Source organism: Toxorhynchites rutilus, chromosome 2 (genome assembly GCF_029784135.1).
Source record: "Toxorhynchites rutilus septentrionalis strain SRP chromosome 2, ASM2978413v1, whole genome shotgun sequence".
Classification (NCBI taxonomy): domain Eukaryota; kingdom Metazoa; phylum Arthropoda; class Insecta; order Diptera; family Culicidae; genus Toxorhynchites; species Toxorhynchites rutilus.
In genome coordinates, this window is record NC_073745.1 from 78079124 (window position 1) to 78102579 (window position 23456).

Here is a 23456-nt window from a genome sequence, read left to right on the forward strand (position 1 = left end):
CGTGTTTATGCTTTTAAAAATCTCTTCGGATCTCTTATTATTAATATTTTTGGTATTTACATTAAGAATAGAATAATCGTTTAAAATACTTAATGTAGGCTTAAATTTAGAATAATGTATGTACAAAGGTTTATTCGTAGTATTTACAAATTTTACATAAGGCTTTAAAGGTGAAATTATAGTGTTACCACAGAAAACTCCTGGGTAAATTTCTTCTGAATGGACTACCATATCCTCTCTAATGTTTAAATATGGTATCCTTCTGATAACTTCACTACGACTTGGTAGCATGAAGCCTTCATTTAAGTTGTCTTCTATTGGTACTGAAATTTGTATATTGGCTATATTAAATGTAAGTAGCCAATGTTCATAATCTATTAAACATTTATAATTTATTAAAAAATCTCGACCTAGAATACCATCAGCCGTAATTGGTAAGTCTGCGGTAACTAGGTGAAAATCGTGATTTAAAGTTAATGTATTATTAAAGCATAAAGATGTATTTGTTAAACCTAATGTTTCTACACTATTTTCCGTAATGCCGGTTAATTTAATCTTATTGTTAGTATTTACATGTTGATTTGGGAGAATATTTCGTGCTTTGAACAACGAAATATCTGCACCGGTGTCAATGATCAAGTTGCATATTTTATTTCCAGTCATGTGCACTTTGACTTGGATAAAATTTGATGCATTTAAATTTAATGTCAAAATCGGTATGCCTGTCCGTAACAATTGTTCAGTTAGTCGACATCTGTTAGCAATTGTTACTGGTTGGCTAAAAAATAATCGGTATTTGCTTGATTGTTCCCATTATTTGCAATATTGTTGTTGAACGGTACCATAGCTTGGCAAGTATTATCTGATTCGTTTTGTGGGTGAAATCCATTATTGTTTGCATGATTATTCAGTCGAGGAATGTCTTGCTGATTTACTACGTACATTCTCGCTGGTACATTATTTCTATTGAAATTTCTGTTAACGTTTCTGTTTTGATTTTGATTGAAATTTCGTTGAAAAGGGTATTGTTGTAAATTTTGATTGAAATTTGGTTGTTGTCGGGAATTTTGGATTGAATTTCTATTAGTAGGATACTGATGGTTAATGGGATATTGTCGGTTGAGGTTTCTATTGAGGTTATTTGGATATCTTGCTTGATATCTTCCATGGAAATAATTTCTTTGATTATTTCTTTCATAAACCATAGGGTTTCTGTAATTGAAATTTCGGTTTGTGTTATAATGATTTGGTTGTCTAGCCTTAATCGACTGCAGTACGACTGCGTTTGAATCAGTATTGTCCTTTTCATTTTCTACCATTACGTTGATGGCCTCTTGTAAATTGTCGAATTAGCCAATTTTCAGCATCATTTTGGTCTCTCTGTTGGGTGTTTCTTTGATAAGTGTTTTGATCGCTACCTTTTGAGACATTTTCCTTGCGACTGTGTCGGGAATTTGTTCTCTTATATAGGTATCTTTGAGCTTATCTGTCAATTCATCGAGTTGTTTAGTGAATTTCTCGATTTCATTTGTCGATTTGAGTCTCAAATTCATCAGATTAGCTAAGGCTATGTCTGAATTTGATTTCTCTTCGCAATTTGTTTGGATTTTTGCGACTATTTCGTCATAATCCGTTGGAGATATTGAGAATAAATTTCTCGCTTTACCAGTTAATTTTGTCAGTATAATTTGAATTGCGGCTGCTTTGCTTTCGATTGGAACTATGGTCTTTGCCAAGTTCACCGCGTCTATAAATGATTTAACACCACTTGCGTTTCCGTCATAAGTGGGTATCAGCGTTGCTAATTCAGCGGCTGTTTTAATATTAAGAGCCATGTTGGATACTTTGTGTATTTTAATATACCAAATTAAAATTTTTGTCAATATTTTAAATTTAATTTTTCTTTGTTTTAAATTAATTTCACTTTTCACTCTCAATAGTGAATCGTCAGTGCTTAATTTATAGGGTTTTAGTAAACCACTTGATTTACCAAGTGTCTCTGGTTCACTATCGTATTCCCTTTGTATTACTTCTGATTCATCTAAAATTTTGATGGCCTTCTGATATATTTGTTTCAGTGCACCATAAGTTTCAACTTCGTCATTCCAGACTGAAGCTCCAAGTCTATACTCGAAAGATTTTAGTATTGTTCGATATTTGGCTAAGTTTTCTTGTAACTGTTGCCTTTTGACTTCAATATTATGTAAAGTTCTTGGTCTGTTTTTATTTTTGTTCAAATTCTGATATCCCTTTTTCAGATATGATTCAATTTCTTTGAGTTGTTCCATTTAGGAAGACTCATTTTTATTCATAAATTCTCAGAATTTTATCTTTTCGGACTAATGATAAGAACAAATTTGCGAAAAAATATATATATTATTTTATTGATTATTTTTCATTTGCCTTCTATTCCTTTTTGCTTCGGCCAATCTTTGTCGTCTTCTCTCTTTCTGGCCGGGAAGTTTTAGCCACGTAATCGGATCACATCCGGGTAATTCATCTATTCTGTCTAGTAATTCTTCATACGATTCGAGTTTAGTATTTTCTCCAAATACTACTATATCAGGTGCGAAAGCTCCTTCGCCCTTTCCTTTGCTTACATCGGCTAATAATTTCAGAAAATCTTCAAAATCGTCTTTAATCATTTTTATAAGATTTTTGAAGTAGAGGTAAAAAAAAATAATATATAATTTTCGTTATATTATTTTCTTATGATATTATTTCTTTGCTGTAATTTTTGTATATTAAGTTATTCTATTAGCGGCCATTCATATATAGTCTAAAGCTTTAGGCAATTGATGCCATAGTTTGTGCCGACTGTGCAGCTTTCAGTGCTTCTTTACGTACACACTGCTTATAATTCTTGTATAGTTTAATGAAAGCAAATATTAATAAAATCGCAAGTATAATCCATAATAATAACTCTTGCGTTTCGTGGAATAAAGTGTGTTGTTCCACGTGGTTTAGGATATTTACTTGTGGGTCTCCTGTATTTTGAATAGTTTTCTTGTCAAACAGGCCCATTTCTACTTTCTCGAAGCATATTCAATTAATTACATGCATTGTTTTTCATTATGCATTATACATTATAGTCATTGGTAAATGTATCGAAATTTATTGTTTCTATACCGAATATATTATTATCAAAACTCATTATTTGGAAATAATTTTTATAAATACTTTGTAACCGAGGGTATGTAATTCGAACACTTCATAAAGAAACATATAATCATTCTAGCCTATGCGTTCAGTTCGATAAGTGCTGTACGTTTTATTTTGATATACATCAGTTTCAATTGCTTACTTCATATCGTCGGTTTCATTCCAGATTTAGCTCCTTCTGCTCTCTGTTGGTCCCGCCTGTCAGTTCCTTATTGCTGACAATGGTCTCGCCTTCCGATGTTCCTGCTTCTGTTCATTTATCTTCGCGTTACACTTTCCGCTGCTGCTCTTGCTGTTTCTCCTTATTAAGGTTAACTTTTCATTTTATTCACATGGGAAAATAAGTTGTCTCTGTTGATTTTCTCCCAGCACTTTTGGTTTGATCTTCATTGAAATTATTTTCGTAAGGAGTTTTTTTTTTTTATTTTGTTTCCATCCTATTCAGTGTCAGTATTTATATTACACCGCTTTTCTGGCACTTTTCCGATCACATTGTTTGTAACACTTTTTGAATTTCTCCCAGCACTATTTGTTTAGATTTCGCTATTGTTCCAATGTTTGCTGTTCGAATTATCACTCGCCTGTTGGCACGACACTTAATATTCACTATTTAAGCTTGTCCAGTTGTCCATAATAAATATATATTTCATATATATTTTTTTTTTCAGTCTGCGCTAAAGTTGATTACACAAACTTCGGGGATTTTTCTCCCTTTCCTTAACTTTTCTTCTCATACTTTTATTTTGGCTTTTCCATTGAGCTGTGGCGGTAATTGCACTCAAGTTTACCACTCGCCATGTAATTATATAGTTTATATTGTAATGCCAATAATATTGTTCACATCACCAATATTGTTCATCACACGCGGCCTTGTACTTATTTTCAATATTCTTCACATAAATCACTTCCGAAGATTGCAGGTTTAATTTCACGGTCGCCATGTCTTATATTTGCTTTATACTTTTATTCAAAAAAAGGTTTTATTCATTTCTTGTCACTCCACGCGTGCATCCGCGTCGAGTGTCATACAAGAACTGTCTTAATGCTAGTTACATGTGTCTTAAGCTAACTTAGCCAACAGTTTGTGGAGAGTTTCATTGGGAGGAGCCAAGTCGATTTCAAAGGGGAATAGCCAATCAATCGAATGCAGTGTTCGATGTGAATGGTGTCAAGAAATAAAATTGCTTACTGCGCTCATAAGCGCGCATATCGATTTCATGGGAAATCGTAAAGTGTCACGACGACTTTGTGTACGGTCGCGTATTTAATCAGAATAGAACTGGGTTTGTTTTGGTTTCTGGTTTATTGCCTTTAGCTGCGCGCGACATGATGTAAGGGTGCATTCATATCGCCCGCGCATGTTGGCATGGACGAATGTGGGAGAAAAACAATTAACGAAATAATGCAGTTGCGCTTGAGGAATGTTTCGTGGGAATCGTAAATTGAAGTGACCACGCATGAGTCATTTATTTTGAAACAATCAACTGCTTATGAGGAGAAGGATAATTTGTATATTGGGAGTTTTAAGATGGACTTTGGAACGGGGTTTGAAATCATACTACACATTCAATTTTGTACCATTTGAGTAACTGACTGGTATGCCTGGTATGTGAACCTCCTATCTTCCTGGCTACTAACCCAATCAAAGTTCAACACAACCAAAACCTGTGAATCTTCCCACCTTCTATTTTTCATCTCGGATTGATATCATATGCGATCAATGTACTGGAAAAAAGGTAATGAAGATAGTAGAGTTTCGAGCGACATAGCATGTGCTGCCATAAAGGCTGATTTAGACGATGCCAGTCAGCGCTCTAGTTGAAGTATCCAGTGAACAGAGATACTGTTCACTGGATACTTCAACTAGAGCGCTGACTGGTATCGTCTAAATCAGCCTTAACTATTTCTCAAATAGTGACGTCAGTCGTTGTGTTTATCTTCGATTGCCCACCGCACCCATGTGAAAATGCTATTTTCAGGAAGTAATTTATCAATTAAAAACGTTAATTTTTTTAGTGTTTCCAATATATGAATGAATATAATATAATGTGAATATAAGGCTAATGTGATAGCGTGCAGTGAACATTTGTGAAATCACGTCGGAAGAGACGGATAAAAGTGATATTTTTTCATGTACCATATTCACTCCCCCACGTTCATAAAAACAAGTCAATTTTCATTATTTTAACGTTATGAAGTGGATATTTCGAAGGCTCTCAGTGTCGGTGTGTATGATGTGAGAGAATAATCGCAAATTATTCAAAATTTCACCGAAAATGTTACTGCTTTCGAGAACTAAGCATACGACAGCTCTCTGGACCTTTTTACCACATAAATTATCGAAATGTGCCACGATACAATTGTCATCTGTAAAAAAACCAACAGTTGAATAATTTCATGAGAATTTTGGCTCAAATTATCATGCAACCGAGAGTATTTTCAGCATTGTTTTGTATCTTCCATATAATTTTCATAACTACGACACGATATTTTGCTTGCCAATACAGATATATTTCCCCTACTGCTCCACCTCTATATGTACCTCATTGATATGCGATTATGATTTATTTGGATTTCTTGAAAGACTTGGCACGTGCAAAATTATACGATTTAATGTTTGCTGGGATGTTTACAATCACATTACACCAAGCCAAAAAAACACAACTTAACTTTTGAATAATATGTTATGAATTGTACAACGTTTATTCTGATTTATAAATTTATGTTTTGCGTTTTTTTTTATTTGGTGCTCTGAAGTAAATTCTGAAAATTACGTCGAGTCAAAAGTCTAATTGATTAGTTTGTTTCGGTCAATATTAGGTATTTAGACGGATACTAAAGAAATCATCACACACTTTGGAACGTCTCAAGAATATCTTTAAAAAATCAGTTTAGTTCATCAGTTATTCAAATTCACATTCGGATGAATAGTGTTTTCACATCTGGTATCCCTGCCTACATCAAACATTCACCTCGTTCACCTACAGATCTGACAGATATGAAAACGCCGAGAGCAACAAAAAAAATTAATGAAAAAATCAATAACAGTCTGCTGTCAATACACAAAGGAGAGAAATTTTTTGCATCACTATCGTCTTGTGAAACTTTCCGATATTTCAGCCTATTTTTCGCCTCGTCGCAACTTCTTTTTCGTCCTTGTGCTACTGTTAGAACGTGATAGTTAAAATCTCGCCAATTGAGCGAATTGCGCTGTTCCTCCATACCAGCTGATCCGAAAATAGTTTTTCTAGTCCACAACAATGAACATAAAAATGCCAGATTTCGACATGAAGAAGTTCGTGAAAGATGCTGGCTCAACACTTTCCCGTGTGGTGCAGGTAGGATTATTTTCACGGTTAGCCGGTTAGCAGTGTTATCTCGGGAAATACTTTGCTCCTTGGTTGAACGCAACATTAATTGATTTTTCAATTCAAAAACCTACGCTGGATTTGCGTGAAGTTTACATGCATTATATAAAATGAAATCGATTGTTTTTGTTCCAGCAAAGAATTATAATTAATTGTTATAACAAGTACAAACATTTAGCTCAAGTAAAAAACGTGTTTCACAGCTCACCGAAGAAAAGCTGGGTACATCGGAGAAAACCGGCATGGATGGGCACTTTGAGCATCTTAGCGAACGGTCAGATTGCGCCCGGATGTGGACCGAGAAAATCGTGCGTGACACCGAAGCGGCAATCGTTCCGAATCCAGCAAATCGAGTCGAAGATTTCATATTCGAGAAAATCGAAAAGCAAAAGCCCAAAAGATTGAGCAATCTGGAGTACCTAGGCCTAGACATGATCGAAGGAGGCGGAGAATTCGGCCAGGATGGGGCATACGGTGCTGCGCTGATCAAGGTTGGCCAAGCCCAGCAGAAGTTGGGTTCTTGCGAGAGGGACTTTATCGGATCGGCGGGGATGTGTTTTATACAACCGCTGAAGAAGTTCCTCGAGGGGGAGATGAAAACCATCACCAAAGAGAAGGGCATACTGGAAAGCAAAAGGTAAGTCGGTCCTCGGCGGGTTCCCGGTGCGCACATGTACAATTAGACTCTTCGTTTTAGACTTGATTTGGATGCATGTAAGAACAGGGTACGCAAGGCGCGCAGTATGCTGGGACAACAAACGGTGAGAGTGATTTAACAATTTTAATAACCGAATAGCTGAGAAAAACGGAACAAATGATTTATGATCCAAAATGTGGAAGTGTTTTTGCGCTAGGCAGAAATTTCCAATTTTACTTTATTTGTTTCTAATCCATACAAAACTCCATACGCTTTGGAATTATAACAATTATCATGCATGATTAACAAAATGTGCTAACAATTAGAAATCTGTTTACTGCAATAATTTTAACCGGGTTATTATACTAAAACTGTTTCATTGTTCCTCGAAAACATAACACTAAATTCGCAGAAGGACGGAATCTCGCCCGAGGCTGCACTTGACCAGGTACAGTTTGGCTTCGCTGTAGTATCAAATCCATGTTTTGTGGTTGTAGCTTTGTGCGAAATAAGCATAGTTTTTTGACGATTTAGTCACCGCTTGATTCATTCGTTTGACCATCATCCCCATGAACGATGGTTTAAACCCTAGTGTGCACGATGCATGCTTAGGTCAATTGATACAATATTCTGAGTAAAAATTTATACCTTTCTAAATTATTTTAGGCCGAGCGCGATCTACGAGTAGCACAGTCGGAATTCGATCGCCAAGCTGAAATCACAAAATTACTGCTGGAAGGCATCAGTACTACACAGGCAACACATTTACGACATCTGCACGCCTTAGTCGAAGCTCAGGTTCGCTACTACGGACAGTGCAATAAAATTATGGGTGATCTGCAGCGCGAACTGACAAGGTATGTTGAATGACGGTTCGATGTTTAGAATATCCCTAAGCTTCGAGTCCAGTCTTCCCTGTAATCTATCTCTCATGCTTTCAATCCACCAGTGAATAACAAACTCTCAAATATTCACCCAAATAATCTCTTCTACTATAAACCGTTTCAATTTCCCCCTCAAACAAAAAATGTAAGCAGCATGCGTCCACCAACGCCACGTTTGCGCGTAAACAGTGAGGACGTAGATCTCACTCGTGGACCTCCCTATCTCAGTCCATCACAACTAACACGAGGCAGCAACTCACAGCACAGCCAGCGGACCATAACATTGCACCCGGCCGAAGTGGTGCGGAAGCCGGCTATACCGGCGGCCGCCTTCCCCATCGCGGGTGACAGTGTTATAGCCGAGCTGGTTGCCAACAGCGATCCCAACGATATTTCCGTGCTCTAAGCACACATTTTCCACTATCCACCCCCATCTACTCTCTCTTCGAGCTTCTTCAATCTGTTCCAGTCCATTACGACAACGAAGAGATGTGAACTTTATTCCTCTAGTTTGTACATATCCCTATTACCAAAACGTTTTTCCCTGCGCAATGTTGTGTAATTTTGTAGAGTGGTCCCTGTGAGACATCGTTCGGATTATCCGACATGTGTTGCATTATTCGAGATGTGCTGAATTAAAAACGCTTGAAATAGGGATCTGCATGCAATGATTGTGCTTAGCTATTTAGATAGTTATATTCCTAAATGAGGTGCGACATAAGGTCACGAATTAGATAGAGCAGTTGTTTAAATTCAAATGTGTGTCTTTTAGATGTTACCGACAAAATATATACAGTATAAAATTGATTGTTTTGTTGAAAAGCGAACAAGTGGAATGTGTTGACCAGGTGGAAATATTCAGGTTCAATCTTTACAATAGGTAATTTGTAATCTTTATTCTTATGATTTTTTTTTCAGAGTTATCGATTGTTTAGGTCTTGTATTTTTGTTTATAAACTTTCATAGGATGAACGGGTTTCTCTTCTTTTTACTTATTACACAATGGTTTTGATCACACAAAATCGGATTTCATTTCATATTCATTATGAGTAGCATAACATTTGCCAACTATTATTATTATCATTCGTCACATTGAACGGATATTTTAGGGCAAGTGAATGTAAAATTCATCGCACAAGTATGTACACTAAGGTTGCAATGAAGGTATGGAAAAAAATAGTTATCGAATTTAAAGAATCGACCATGAACATTTTATTTATTGGCCCAAGAAAATGGCCTGTGCAAAATTTCACCTCAATTGGACATGATTTAGGGATGCCTCAAAGCACTTAAGGTTTTGATGTTTTGGCCACTCACAAAAAGTCGATTTTTGGCCAAAATTTTTGTTCGAGATAACACCAGATATCGACGTTGTTTTATGCACTTTGAAGTCATTTGGCATCGAAAATATTTTTTTTTGTCCCAAATTGATTTTCCAGGCGAAAATCGACCAAGTGCCAAAAAACATTTTTTTTGACAATAAAAAGTTTCGAGATAACTGTAAATCTCGACGAGTAATGCAATTTGGAAACATTTGGGATCAATTTTAAAGATAACTATTTTTATTAGCACCCAAAACCGTACTTTTCGTTTCGTACTCCGAAAAAAGTCACAGAATGCCGATTTTTGACAAAAAAAACATTTTCGATATGACACTAGATCTCGACGTTTCATGCAATTCCGATTGAACTTTCTGAAATTCGAGATGACCATTTTCATTGGCACCATAATGTATACACTGGGATGCCAATGAAAATGGTCATCTCGAATTTCAAAAAGTTACCCATAAAAATGTTCGCCACCTCGATAAAACACCCTATGCAAATTTCAGATCATTCGGACTTAAGGGAGAGTGTACAAAGTGGTCAAAGTTTTAATTTTTCTTGAAAATCGAAAAATCACCCAAAGGAGGAGTAATGGAAATCGGAGTCACAGGAAGGTTGTGTCCGAGACACTACCGCATAGTTGACTTAGGATTCCGTTAGACCATCTGTTGATTTTGGATATGTTCGAAGAATTACATCGTTAAACTCTTTGATAATGATTTGGTTGCCCTGAAAAGGGCCGTTTTGTTTGGTTGTTGGGTATTGTTTGTAAACTCCACCAGTGTTTACCGAGTAATGACGACAGAAGGATGGTAAACAGTCGTTGGATGGTGCGTATCAGATAAAAGATACCGAAGTGGAACGAGATATGATGAAAACCGCCCTCTATGATGCTAGACGAGATGCCTCCTGTGATATGTATGGATGAAATAAAGAAAAAAAAACTCACCAATGTAATATAAGATGATTACCAATACCGAACACAATTATCATTTTTTCTCATCAGTAAAAACATGTTACTTTAATATAGAGAAAACATATTTGAAATGGAAAAGGTATTTCTTATAATTTTTACTTTCTGGGTGTTTATTCAACCCAATGCGAATTTTAATTGGACCAACAACAACTAATACTGTATGTAAAGGATATGCGAAATCACTTTTTCTAATATTTCTTCACTTTTCCAATTTTTCACTTCCATTGGGTGAAAATGAACACAACAAAACAGCTTAAACCAAACGACCCGTTTAGGATATTAAAATAAATCGTTTCATATATCAAGTCATTCTTAACACAACTGCTACCATATACAATTTTATACTTACACTTGTGCTAAATTTTTCACAATACACGATCGGTCATTGATATGAAATTTCACGAAGTAACCAATATTAAAAGTTCCAAATTTAAATTTTATTTGCTAGAATTAAACGTATCACTCACCTTACTTGCAATAGAAAAATGCCCCCGATTTACATATAGTTGCAATGCCGATTTCTCCCAGGCAGCTTGGTTTGGAAGTCCCTGTTAGTGAACACATTTCGGTAGGAATAAAAGTTCCCCCTACTTTCATGTATTTGCAATGTCGATTTCGCCCAGGCAGCTTGATTTTGATGTCTCTGTTAGGGAACACATTTCGGTGGGAGCAAAAGTTCCCCCTACTTTTATGTATTTGTAATGTCGATTTCGCCCAGGCAGCTTGATTTTGATGTCTCTGTTAGGGAACACATTTCGGTGGGAGCAAAAGTTCCCCCTACTTTTATGTATTTGCAATGTCGATTTCGCCCAGGCAGCTTGATTTTGATGTCTCTGTTAGGGAACACATTTCGGTGGGAGCAAAAGTTCCCCCTACTTTTATATATTTGCAATGCCGATTTCCCCCAGGTAGCTTGGTATTGATATCTCTGTTAGGGACCAGTCGCATGTGTCCTCAATTTCGACCAATCAGAAGTGGGTATCTCCGTTAGGATAGTGGTTGAGATTTTTCAATTGTTCGATAGTTAATTCCATGAGATATATTATTTTCTACAATATACAAATTTTTTATGGAGTGCCGAAATCGATTGACGCAAAAGTTTCATCAATCCATCATGAAATGACTGAGCAATAGTCGTTTGAAATTAGATAATTTTCACGATGTACTCGATTTTCGATTTTAAATTTGTACCCCAATATGTTCCCGAAAGACGTAATCCTACGTCAAAAAAGTTAATGCCAGATATCTTAAAATTGCATGAAACGTCTAACGTTGTAAGCATGATCTTTGCGAATAAGCGTACGTTTTTTTCGTCAGTGTGTGATGTTGCTTGGGCAGTGCTGGTTCTTGTTTTTTTTTGTTGTTGTTTGAAAAAGTTTCCACCAAAATGGCAAGAGAAAAGAAATAGTTACGTACACGTACAACGATAATAAGTAACACTTATCGAGGAAAGACGTTGCGGGAAAAAGCAGCTGCAGTCGGAAGAATCCACTATACAGTATAGAAAATCATAAACAAGTGGAAATACGAAGGAAACATGGAAAATTTTCTGAGTAAAAGACGTAAACGTCGTGATCCCCGATAATCGTTCGATTAATCGATTAATCGAATACTTCCTACAGAAATCGTTTATTAATCGAACGGATACTGCACAACTAATAATCGAAGCAAACGAATAATTTACGTCGATTAATCGATCCAAAACCAGAGCAAAAAAAAAACGTACGGCCGCTGCAGTTTTATCCGAAAATCAATCATTATCTTTAACGCTCCCCTTAACTCCCAAAAGCAGCTCAAATGCGAATTGAGCTTCGTTTACGAGTTTAGGGGAGTTTAGGGGATGAACGATTAATTTCAAAAATAGGGGATCACCACGTAAACGTATCTTTTCTCCTTACGATGAACGGGTAATTGCAAACAAACATTTCTAAATTGACTACCGAAGAAGCCGGCCCCATTGGAAGACCTGTCAGCGCAGACACTGTCCGGAGAGTACCATACAGGAACAATCAGAGGGTTCGTGTTGCCCGTAAAAAGTCTTTCATTTCAAAAGTGAATATGAAAAAACGACTACAGTTTGTCAAGGCATATGTAAACAGACCTAAGGAGCATCTCTTTGATCGCTGCTCCAGGTTCAGCATTTGGTTACCAAACTAAAACAAGGCGGCAGCAGTCGGCAGATGTATGGTACAATCTCAACTTCTGGAACTAGAACCATGGAGTTTATCGATTCAGCAATGGACAAGTTGGCTTATTTGAACATCCTGAAACGTAACCTGTAGTCTTCAGTGCAAAAATAGGGTCTCCCTCGTGATTACAACCTACAACAGGATAATGACCCGAAATACACTGATCTCATCGTGCGGGGGTGCCTGCTCTATAATGTCCCAATCAATTCAAAGCAGCTCTGTAATCACCGGACTTGAACACTATTGAGCATCTATGGTGGGAAATTATGAACCGTCTGAAGAACAAAAATCCAGGGAACAAAATGGAACTCAAAACGGCGATGACCCCTTGTCGTATGATTTAATTTCCAACAACAGGACCCAAACACGAGCACAGTGAGTCGTTTCGATACTCTGCTGAGTGTGTGTATCTTACTTACGATCGTAGCAGTCCCGCATCATCACACGCCTGAAGCATGTATCCATTTCACATCGATAGACGACGAGCGGGGTTTGATGTTGTACGTTTTGGCACAGTCTAATCGCCACGAGTGTGGTTCGACGTTATACGTGAAGCGGTTAAGGAGATTTGGGAGAACATTCTGTCTACAGCGACCAGATATATCGCCGAATTGATGATACGGCGCTTGCAGACAGTGCAATCCAGCTATCATGCCAAATTTCATTTCTTCATGAGATCGTAACCACTTCTCAGGAATGACCATCGCTATTGGCCTGAATTAATTGTGAGTCGGCTTCTGGAACTGGAATCTGAGGGGACAATATCTGGGTAATATGGCGGATGAGGTAGAACTTTTCTAGACAATACTTGATGGATCGATGAACATGTGGTCTGGCGTTGTCAACTTATAAAATTACCTTGTCATCTATGTTCTCCTAATCCAGTCGTTTTACGTTCAGAACTCTGTTCAAATCTATTAGCTGTAGGTGGTGTAGTTCACAAGACATAATTCCAGATCGTGGGAGCTTCCAGTTATGTGTCTTGAAATGCTTTTGTCGACTTTCAATGTCCCTTGTCATCTGAATCAAAATCATCATTTTTTATTTTCATCTTTCACCTGATCAAGTTGTTTTATTTTTGACGTAGAACTACGTCTTTCATTAAGAGTGCCAAATCAAAAAACAGGTCACGTTTTTATGAAATAAAGTTAACGTTAATAACTATTTTTGCCGCGAACGAATTTTGGCGAATTACATACCAAACGAATCGGAAATTCCCTAAGATTTGTTTGATATGCTGTACATTACAATCCCATTGTGTGTAAATGGTTAAAATTCATGAAAACTATAAGCGTTTTCATTTTCCCATACATTTGTTCTGTCCATTTGTGTGCTTTCCCGAACAGAGCTAACAGAGCTAACGGGCAACTTATCGACGAGCAACGAAGGGGAAATTGTAAGATTTAAAGTATCCGTGAACAAAAAAAGAAGAAGAACGAAGGGGAATATTTGCCTATAGTATAAACAGTGGATCTCGCTGAGGCAAACTTTCATTCTTGGTGGGGACACCGACTGAACAACATCGTTGCTGGGCGAGCTGGACGGTGAGGGGTGGGAAGTAACACGAGGAAAAAGTAAAGTTTTCCAAGGGTCTTTTTGAAGGTCAGAGACGAATGAACTTACGTTTAAATCTAAACTAAATGTTCAAATCTCACATGTCTTATGGCGGGTTTACATTGGGGAGATCTATAGCTATAGATGGATTTATTCACGTGAAAATAGGTGTAAACGGGTGAGAATAAATATGATACACTTATTCGAGGTATATATAACTTGAATAAATTCAGCATATGTAAACGCTTGTGAATTTTTCACTGGTGAGAAATCACTAAAGTTGGATGCAGTTCTACTTCAGGTGAATAAATTCACCAAAAATATGAATATATTCATTATAGAAGTTCACGCTAGTGTACACGGTTGATGCGATTTCTATAAATCTCATCATATTTCTTCCCATGAATATATCACTAGTCTAAACCCACCCTTAGTTTCGGATTGAGCTGTAGACGCGACCAAAATACTGACTCGCTGATGTCTCTAGCATTGCAATCATTGCATCAAACTGACGCCATTGCATGAAGGTTCTGAGCTACAAAATTGTGTGAATCATCAAGCTAGGCTATCGTCAGCTCACCAAGAAAATAAATGTTCTGGAATTTTGTCAGTGATTTGGTTTCGCATGACGGTAGCAAACTCTCTCCATAATGGATCACAGCTAAGTAAATGTAGACTGGCAATATTAACAGAAAGGGCTTCTGTTGAGAAGAGCGTAAAACGGAAATATATGTGAGTATATTCAATTGGCTTAAACCAGCGATATATGGATATTTGTGTGCGTACGTGCGTGCGTTTTAACGTGTTGCGCTGCTGCGGGTGAACATGTCGATCCGAACGTGGGGACAAGGAGGGGAGATAGCTGGAGGGAAATATTTGCGATAGGGTATTAGTAATGAATCTCTGCTGAGGCAAATATTCAACCTTTTTCCGAGCAGTTGACATAAAGGCTTCGTCGGTGCCTTTGACATTGCATCAATGCATTGAACTGACGCTATGGTGAAGCAGGTGTTAAGGATGTGCACCCAAAAATTATTTGGGAAATACCAAGTTATTCAATAAGTTATAATAAGTTATTAATTTATTTGGGCACGCGTGCCAGTTGAAAAACTCCCTTCAACTAGGATTGCATTTGCGCTAATCTTGATCATAATGACGCAATGCTATTCTTTTCAAGGTTGTTGAGATTAACAGAAAGAGTTTATTTCGTTTATTTAGTCACCAAGAAAGTAAATATGAAATTTGGTATGTGATTTGGTTTCACTTGCCAGTAGCAAAACTTTCTCCACTAAGGATAATAATTGAGTTTATCTCGAGCATGTATTGTTCTGCGAGGACAAGAATGAACCATCAAACAATAATCGTCAAATGATTCTACAAGAAAAAAAACTCAGGACGACCAAACTGGTAGAATGGTTATTTCTAAAATTTAGGAGCATTATAAAATAATATTCGCAGTTATAAACAAACGACTTGAATTAAGCTACAGCGTAGTTCTACGTCAACAATGCGCTCGTGTCTTGGACACAACCTCCTATAATTTTTTATTTTTAAATAAATCCATTGCCATAGCTGAGGGCGAGTAGAATTTATGTATATACCAGCTGCTTTATACTTTTTATAGAGAATTATGTAAACTGTAGTTATCGTACTGAACATTCGTCGATCCATCCTTATCCGCAGTTAAGGTTATATTCGATAGTTCAGAGATGAAAGTTTAGTAGCCAATTGAAAGTGGAAGGAATAAACACGAAAGACAAACGAAAAAACTTTAATTTGTGACCAGAGATGCCAACCTTCCTGATTTTTCAGGATTTCCCAGACTTTTTAGCACGCTCCCTGATATCCTGACGAACACTCAATTTATCCTGATTTTTCTGAAATGATCCTGATTTTTCCTGATTTTTGTACTCTTTACTGGTTTCCATGCCAAAGTTTTCTGTCAAGATAGTTCTCCGGTTCACACTTGTATATATCTTAAATTAAGTAAAATTCTCTAGACGCAAAGCTGTACTTAACTTTTTTTATATCTACCCTCAAATGTTTCGTGGCTTCCCAAAACAGTGCAAGAAAATTTCATGAAACATGATTGCCTGACGAATTTATGAAATTACAACGAGATTAAGTTTGAGGAACAACATTGCTGTATTGAGGATGATGTGTATGTAGATGTATCCCCAGAGTTATTAAAGTAGGAATACGTTTCAGCGTGTAAAATTACTCAAGAGAAAAATTTTTAATCCACAGTCAATATAAAAAGATTTTATATATAATTTGTTTGTCTGATTCAAAGTAGAATCAACTTTAATGATGGGACTATGGTAAATATATCTATAACCGTACTAAATATCTTAAAAATTAGGGAAAATTCAACAAGTCTCGCGTAACTTTTGAAAAGGTCCTATGTAACATTCACATCAACTCGAGAAAAATGAAGTTGAAGACCGGCACATTGGTCCGCGAATTGTTTCAAAAGGAATCGATCTTTATCACTACCTTTACCACTAACAGTCGATAATAACTCTGAAAAAGCTATCGTAACTGTTGTTATGTGATTCTAGTTTGAAATTTAAGCCTCCGAGCGAGAAATGTTACATTGGACGTTTTGACTGACCGCTTTGTACATTGGACAAATTACGTTGCACGATGAGAATTTGAAAACAACTACTGAACAACGATCCAAATATTTGCACTTCGTGCTAAAGGCAGATCATTATTGTTATCACACGTTGAGTTGCACTGAAAACGATATCAACACCCGAAAATAACAAAAACTCAAAGTGACCAAAGTGTTGTTTTGATTGCTTTGTAACATCAGACGTATCGAGCGTCAGAGGAAAGTGGCGTCCGAAGTAAAGCCTGGTTTAGAGTTCCCGTGAACGTGAACTTGAACAGGTAGTGGAATAGTACGATCATTTCACGGTTAACTACATTGCGAACATACAACTCAAAAAATCGTGGTGAATAGAATAATTTTGTTCACGTTCACGTTCATATTAAAAGTTCGGCAATAAAGGTGAAGTAAATAAACATCGACCTTCAATAAAGTAATTCGGATAAAATATACAGTTGTTCACGAATCAAGCCGAAGCAACGAAGTTTTTTAAGCCGCGCAGAGATCCGATTGAATGAAATTGCATCCATATCAAAATTTTCATTCAAAACTAGAAAATTGCTAAACATATCCTATTACAGTTCACGGTGAAATAATTTTCAGAATGCCTTGGGTCATTTGAACGTGAACATGAACGGGAAAATATTTTGACGTCTATATTCACCACTGTTTTCATGTTCACGTTCACCGAAGTCGGTGAACTATGGTGAGTTCACCAACATCTCGATTCCACGGTGGAAATTCAGAACCGTTGTGAAATATTGAATTAATCCACTTTTATCAATATGAATTGTGTTTAAACATGTTTTTCAACTAGAAAATGTTTCTTCCTATCGTTTAAAGATGTTTTCCTCGCGATTTATATATGGACTGATGAATTATTAACAAAAAAGTGTTTGTCCGCGTTCACGTTCACGGGAACTCTAAACCTACCTTAACAGTCGAGTGCTCAAAATTTGCATCTGTACATTGGACATTTTTTGCATTGGTGATAAAAAGGTGAAAAGGATAGATACTTGAACGATTGTTTTTGCAATGCATTCAATGATTGATAACTAATAGTGTGCATCTATTAACTCGATTTGTTTACATTTGTTACTTAGGACCTTTTCGAAAGTTACGAGAGAAGTCTTCTACTGCTGATATGCTTTCCTCAATTGTTGAGTGAAGATTCTTTCCAAAGCATGGATGATGAATTCAGTGAAAATTTTAATATTCATTTCTCTGCATTTGACTGTAGTGATGCTGTAGGTTTTTCGGAAAAAATATAAACGATCAAAAAGTCAGGTGAAACACTAGCGTTTTCGCTTATGAGAGGATTTATACCATGCTTATTGATTCTTTCACATATCAGGCCTTCGTCCGAAGGAAGATATACTCTGTTTCTGGTGGGATTTGGAATGGATTCTGTATTACGAGCTACTACCAAGAAAATCTGTTTCTCACATGTATGGCTCGCAGAAGTTTTTAACGAGGGTGGAAAAATGGGAGGATAGAATATAGAGGGGCGAATGAACTGAAAAGTTTCAACCCTCTTAAAGCCAAAAAGAAGAAGATGGAGGATATAATATTTAAGCTTTGTGAAAGTTGGCGAAAGATTGTGAAACAGAACTATGGATATAAAATTAAGTTATAATGCTTTGATTGAAAATTATGTTTTTGTTTTCCCAAAAATCGACATTAACTTTTCGGACAACCCAATATGAGCTATCCTGATTTATTCTGATTTTTATTTTCGTTCTTCCTGATTTTTTAAAATTATAGTTGGCAACCCTGTTTGTGACAGTATTTGGGTTCCTAGTTAAGTCGTTTTCCTTTATGATAACAGATGCACCCTAATTTGTTGCATGCACAATCAAGTCAATGCATTCTACAATTCTGTGAAAACGAAAGCTGCTCAACGCCAACACAGTTCTTTACCATTCGATAATAACGGACCGGAGACAAATGAATAATTAGATTTAAAGTCTCCGTAAACAAAGGAAAAGAAGAAGAAATAATAACGGATATAATGAGCAAACAGTACCCTGTCGTAACCACCCCAAACATCCCACCCCCTCCCGTTGAAAGTGTCGGTTGCTGTCGGTTGTACGTTGTTCGCATTTTTTTAATCGGCATGTATCGTCTATATCCCATCCGCCCATTTACAGTTTGGGAGGTCCACAGCCGTACGTGCCGGTGGCAGGATACGAGGACGATGACACCCTCAGCGGACGCATGAACAACATCGAACTGGGCGCTAATCCCGGCTACAAACGGGCCCGTGTCCTGTGCTCGTACGATGCAAAGGACGGCACCGAGCTGAATCTAACATCGAACGAGGTAATTGTGTTTCTGCTGACACGCAGCATTCCAATAATGTGAGAAAATTCTCTACTTTCGAAGGTCATCTTTGTGTGCGAATGCAATCCACCGAACTGCGACTATATGAATGGGAAGCAGGGCTTGTTGAAGGGTCTGGTACCGAAGGCTTTCTTAGAACTGTTGGATGAGTAGATTCCTAAGCGTCGTTTCGCATTGTTGAATACTTTTAAAGCACACTGAGTTGCAGCGCGAATCAGAATATAATAGAAACAAATGCTGTTGCTTTAAATTATTTATTTTTTAAGTTACTTTTATTGTCAAAATCTCGCAATCTCGTTCAGTTCGTTCGCGAGTACATTGTTGCATGTTTTCCAATGTTTCGTAAGTTTAAATTGATTGGGCTTCTAGTGAGTGAAAATAGCAATGTAGCAAATGATAAGCGAACAATACCCAACGAAACAGTTACTGCAGTGCCGATCATGTTTAAAGGAAAAGGAAATTGACGCATTTTTAAGCGCTTATAAAAGACGCACTTTGTCAATTATTGTAGCAAAAAAAGAACAGCCAGTTATAGTAGATTTTTGTTTGGGAACGGCTGCATTAAACATTCCTTGTAAAACTGTTAACACATATCGCCTCAATCGAGCGGGAACTGTTCAATTAAACATTTGACAATTGTTGAAAGATTGAGAGAAAGAAACAAAGCTGTTTTGAGCGCCAAAATAGACCGATACTCGTTCCAAACTCAAACTCTCTAATTATATTTATCCTGTGATGAAGTGATATACAAATGCATAAGTCGATATGTTGTTTCTCATATTCTCTAGTATAACTGAAAAGCGAGTGAACAATTAGACGTTAGTTATTATCCCTACTGGTCTACTCTATATATATAAATACTTAAATCGAATGCAAATTCAAGTCAACTAAAATGCATACAGGACTCACTCAAAAAGCATTACCTAAACACGATTGCAAACAAAAAAGAACGCTGAATAATGTGTAATTTTATCTCTTCCATTTCGTGTTAACGTTGGATACACTTACCTTGTTAGTCTGTAAAGGATGCTATGAAATTAAAGCGAAACAATAAATACTTGCGTTTTAAACCATCACCAATCCGTTGAGATTTGTTCCGAATATCACCGACCCCGGAGACGAACAACCGTTACGTATTTCTTGGCAGAACGCATGCAGCTCCTTCAGAAAAGCGATCATTCGAGGACACTTATTGAAAAACACTGATCTCATGTTTTCATCTCGATTTATTTGATTCTCCACAAAATATATCCACTTAAACACTGCACCTGCTTAAGATTACTTCTTCTTGGACACACCAACGGTACGTCCGCGACGACCAGTGGTCTTGGTGTGCTGGCCACGCACTCGCAGACCCCAGTAGTGACGCATACCACGATGGGCACGAATCTTCTTCAGTCGCTCCAAATCCTCACGCAGTTTAGAGTCCACGTTGGAAGAGGTCAGCTGCGAGTATTTGCCATCGATGATATCTTTCTGTCTGTTCAGGAACCAGTCCGGAATCTTATACTGACGGGGGTTTGAGATGATGGTGACGATTTTTTCAACCTGAAAAGGGATGTAAACAAAAGTTACATTATAATTCCACTCAGTTGTGTGTTCAGAATCATACCTCTTCGTCCGAGCATTCACCAGCCCGCTTGAAAGGGTCGACGTCGGCCTTCTTCAAAACGACGTGAGCATAACGGCGACCGACACCCTTGATGGCCGTCAGGGCAATTGGAACGGTACGCTTACCGTCAATGTTGGTGCTCAGCACACGAAGAATGTGCTGGAACTTCTCGGGAATTACGAGCGACTGTTAAAAAAAGAGAAGATAGATTAACACATAACCTCAAATAAATAGTAAACAATGTATTGTGTGTTGTTCGTTTCCCCAAAACGAATTTAAAACGTTTACTATGAAATTAAACTGATACTTCTCGCGTGATAGCAATCATAGACATCACAAGTTTGCGGAAATACAATTGACATGACAACAAAACCGCAGAATACAAGATTACGGTTTTCACGCATATGAGCCAAATTTAAAACCATATCGAATGAACACAAATATAACAAACAAAACAACCATTTTAACTCTAACGAACCACGAACAATACTTCAAACAATTCACACAGCTTTTTTGAGATTTTAAATGCAAATTACCATTGTTTAACAAGGGTTTTCAGTGGAGCAAAATTATGTCTACTGCACTCGAATGGCCGATGTGGAAAAAAGAACTTTGAACGACATCCGGTTTTTCTAGTGAAGTTTGAGAGTTGTCAAAAAATATGCGTTTCTCGGTAAAATGTGAATATGCGTTTTTCAAGGTGTTTCAAAAGTGGGAAATAGTCACCAGGTTATCATATAAAGGTGTTTATTTGCGGTAGTGCAGTTCAAGGTCCCCGGAAAATAGCCGCAGAATATATAAAGAATATAGAGAATATTTCTAGCCTTTATATTATTTTCTGGCGATTTATCCCGGTCACGGCAGTTCAATACAGTAAGTACCTTTATTTCGATATATCGAGGCACCACTCAATATCGCATTAGAGGCGTTTGTGATCTGTTGTTGGACATTCGCGATGACAGTTGACAATCTGGAGTCATAAATTGGGTCCCGAACTCGATGTTCACAAACATGTCCATTTAGAGGCGAAAATGTCCAATTATTCGTGTCACATTACAGGTCTGTCTAATTAGCCAGATGTCGAATTAGAGGTTCTGTATAATCGATTGTTACTTAAGGAATCCGGGTTTGTTTACTCTCGTTGGTTTGCTTACAAATGGTGTTAGGTCTTCTTATATTGTTGCTCAAAAATTTGACCAACCTTGTACCCCAATTTGTGTAATATTGCTGTATTCGCATCAAAATAGTGTGTTCAAAAATCTACTGTTCGGAGTTTGAATCATTCGTCGGAACTTGATTCAAATTCCGAACACTACTTAACACTCCTATATTCACGCATAGGTCTGTCCGACCGACAAATCAATAATTCGTTCATTTCTCAAAAAATATCAACACTACGACTTTGCGATTCTCTCTAGCTTCATTATTTGTCGCTCGTCATCGTTTAGCGTATAGTATGTATTGGTGCAAAGGAGACGTGTATCATTTTTTATCACTTTTGGTCTGAGACACCGACGCGAGTATAGGAGTAAATTTTTGGACAAGTGACTTTTTTCCTATTTTAGAATATTGTTCAATGAAATGTATATATCAATGTTAGTGGCGTGGAATATTTATTGAATATAATGCATCAATCATTACCGGACTGTTCTTATTTGATTTTAATACTTTTTTGTCACCGGATTGAACGGATTCATTATTCGTCGATATATTCGTCGTTAGACTGATCCGTACAAAAGCACACATATACACACTTGTGAAAGAATGGCACTTGTGAGACAATTGTAAACTGTAAACTATAAACTAATCGGTGGCTTATGGTTAGGTTTTACAGTTACAGTTTCGGAGATATTTTCTATGATATATGAGCTGAACAATATCGACAATAAAACAAGTCGCAGGAAGTTCTTAGAAATCCTTTTATATTATTTTTTTTCTTCTTTTTATGCCCCATGAAAAAATGCATAATTTATTAGTTTACCAAGAACACAGAGACACAGGATATTATAAACATATAAACTTTATTTTCCAGAACCTTTATCATTTGGTAATTATTTAGAAGGTCGTTATACACTCTTCTGCTCGAAAAAAGACCCGAAAAATACGTTACAATTGCATGAAATGTGAATAAAATATGTTTGTCTCGAGCAAGGCGCTTGTATAAGTGTGTAAGGGTGCTCATACACTATTTGACCGAAGCCAAATATTTGACTCTTTTTGACAGATAAAATTTGGTCAACGTGTACTGATCAAATATATTCTACACAAAACACGACAAGCAAATATTCAATTATTGGATGCCTAAAATATTTTTTCAGTCTGTTCTTCGAACCTGTCGGTACATGGTTAGGTTACCTTGGATATTTCAGTTGATTTTTTTCCATGTTCGGTGTTTGATATTGTTTACTACTGTTTAAAATTGAAGAGTGGCAAACAAAATAGTGTTTGTACAAATATCAAATCAAACCTTATCTGTCAAAAAATATCAAATATTTGACCTCCGGGCAAACAGTGTACGGCCACCTTAATAGAGGCGCCTTGGTCTCGAGCATGCAGTTATTCGCGTTGACGGCGGAATGGTGTCGACATCTGGATACGATATTAGTTTATATGAGGTCATCTATTCTCTATCAGATTAGTCGACCCTAAGGCAGTTTTGAATTGCTAAAATTTGTATGAATTTTTTTTCTTTGCGTTATTTACCTACTAGAAGTACGTTGTTCTGACCCTAATTTAAACTATTTTCTATGAATCTTCAGATATTCTCACCAAAACTTACCATTAAAATACAA

At 36.9% G+C, this 23456-nt stretch overlaps 2 protein-coding genes across 5 annotated transcripts; one reads left to right on the top strand and one right to left on the bottom strand.

Annotated features, from left to right (window-relative positions):
• Positions 1-6003: 6003 nt before the first annotated feature.
• LOC129765337 (endophilin-B1) lies at positions 6004-20132 on the top strand. Of its 4 annotated transcripts, XM_055765519.1 has the most exons (7): positions 6184-6500; positions 6734-7167; positions 7228-7291; positions 7580-7615; positions 7834-8024; positions 18860-19031; positions 19095-20132. In XM_055765519.1, exons 1-7 carry the CDS (start codon positions 6423-6425, stop codon positions 19203-19205), a joined length of 1086 nt encoding a protein of 361 aa, XP_055621494.1. In that variant the 5' UTR covers positions 6184-6422; the 3' UTR covers positions 19206-20132. The 4 variants fall into 4 exon arrangements, with proteins under 4 accessions (XP_055621497.1, XP_055621495.1, XP_055621496.1 ...); XM_055765520.1 differs by lacking the exons at positions 18860-19031; positions 19095-20132 and adding an exon at positions 8205-8846 and having other exon boundaries at positions 6020-6500; XM_055765521.1 differs by lacking the exon at positions 7580-7615 and having other exon boundaries at positions 6182-6500.
• A 128-nt stretch (positions 20133-20260) lies between these two features.
• LOC129765338 (40S ribosomal protein S18) lies at positions 20261-21330 on the bottom strand. Its single transcript, XM_055765524.1, has 3 exons — positions 21201-21330; positions 20665-20850; positions 20261-20600 (listed from the first exon to the last, which is right to left on the bottom strand). Exons 1-3 carry the CDS (start codon positions 21201-21203, stop codon positions 20331-20333), a joined length of 459 nt encoding a protein of 152 aa, XP_055621499.1. The 5' UTR covers positions 21204-21330; the 3' UTR covers positions 20261-20330.
• Positions 21331-23456: the final 2126 nt, after the last annotated feature.

Coding starts and splice junctions, on each gene's coding strand:
- LOC129765337 (XM_055765519.1), top strand. CDS start 6,423: ATGAACATAAAAATGCCAGATTTCGACATGAAGAAGTTCGTGAAAGAT. Junction 7,168..7,227: donor GGCATACTGGAAAGCAAAAG/GTAAGTCGGTCC, acceptor TCTTCGTTTTAG/ACTTGATTTGGATGCATGTA. Junction 8,025..18,859: donor CTGCAGCGCGAACTGACAAG/GTATGTTGAATG, acceptor GCCCATTTACAG/TTTGGGAGGTCCACAGCCGT.
- LOC129765338 (XM_055765524.1), bottom strand. Junction 20,601..20,664: donor GTGAATGCTCGGACGAAGAG/GTATGATTCTGA, acceptor ATCCCTTTTCAG/GTTGAAAAAATCGTCACCAT.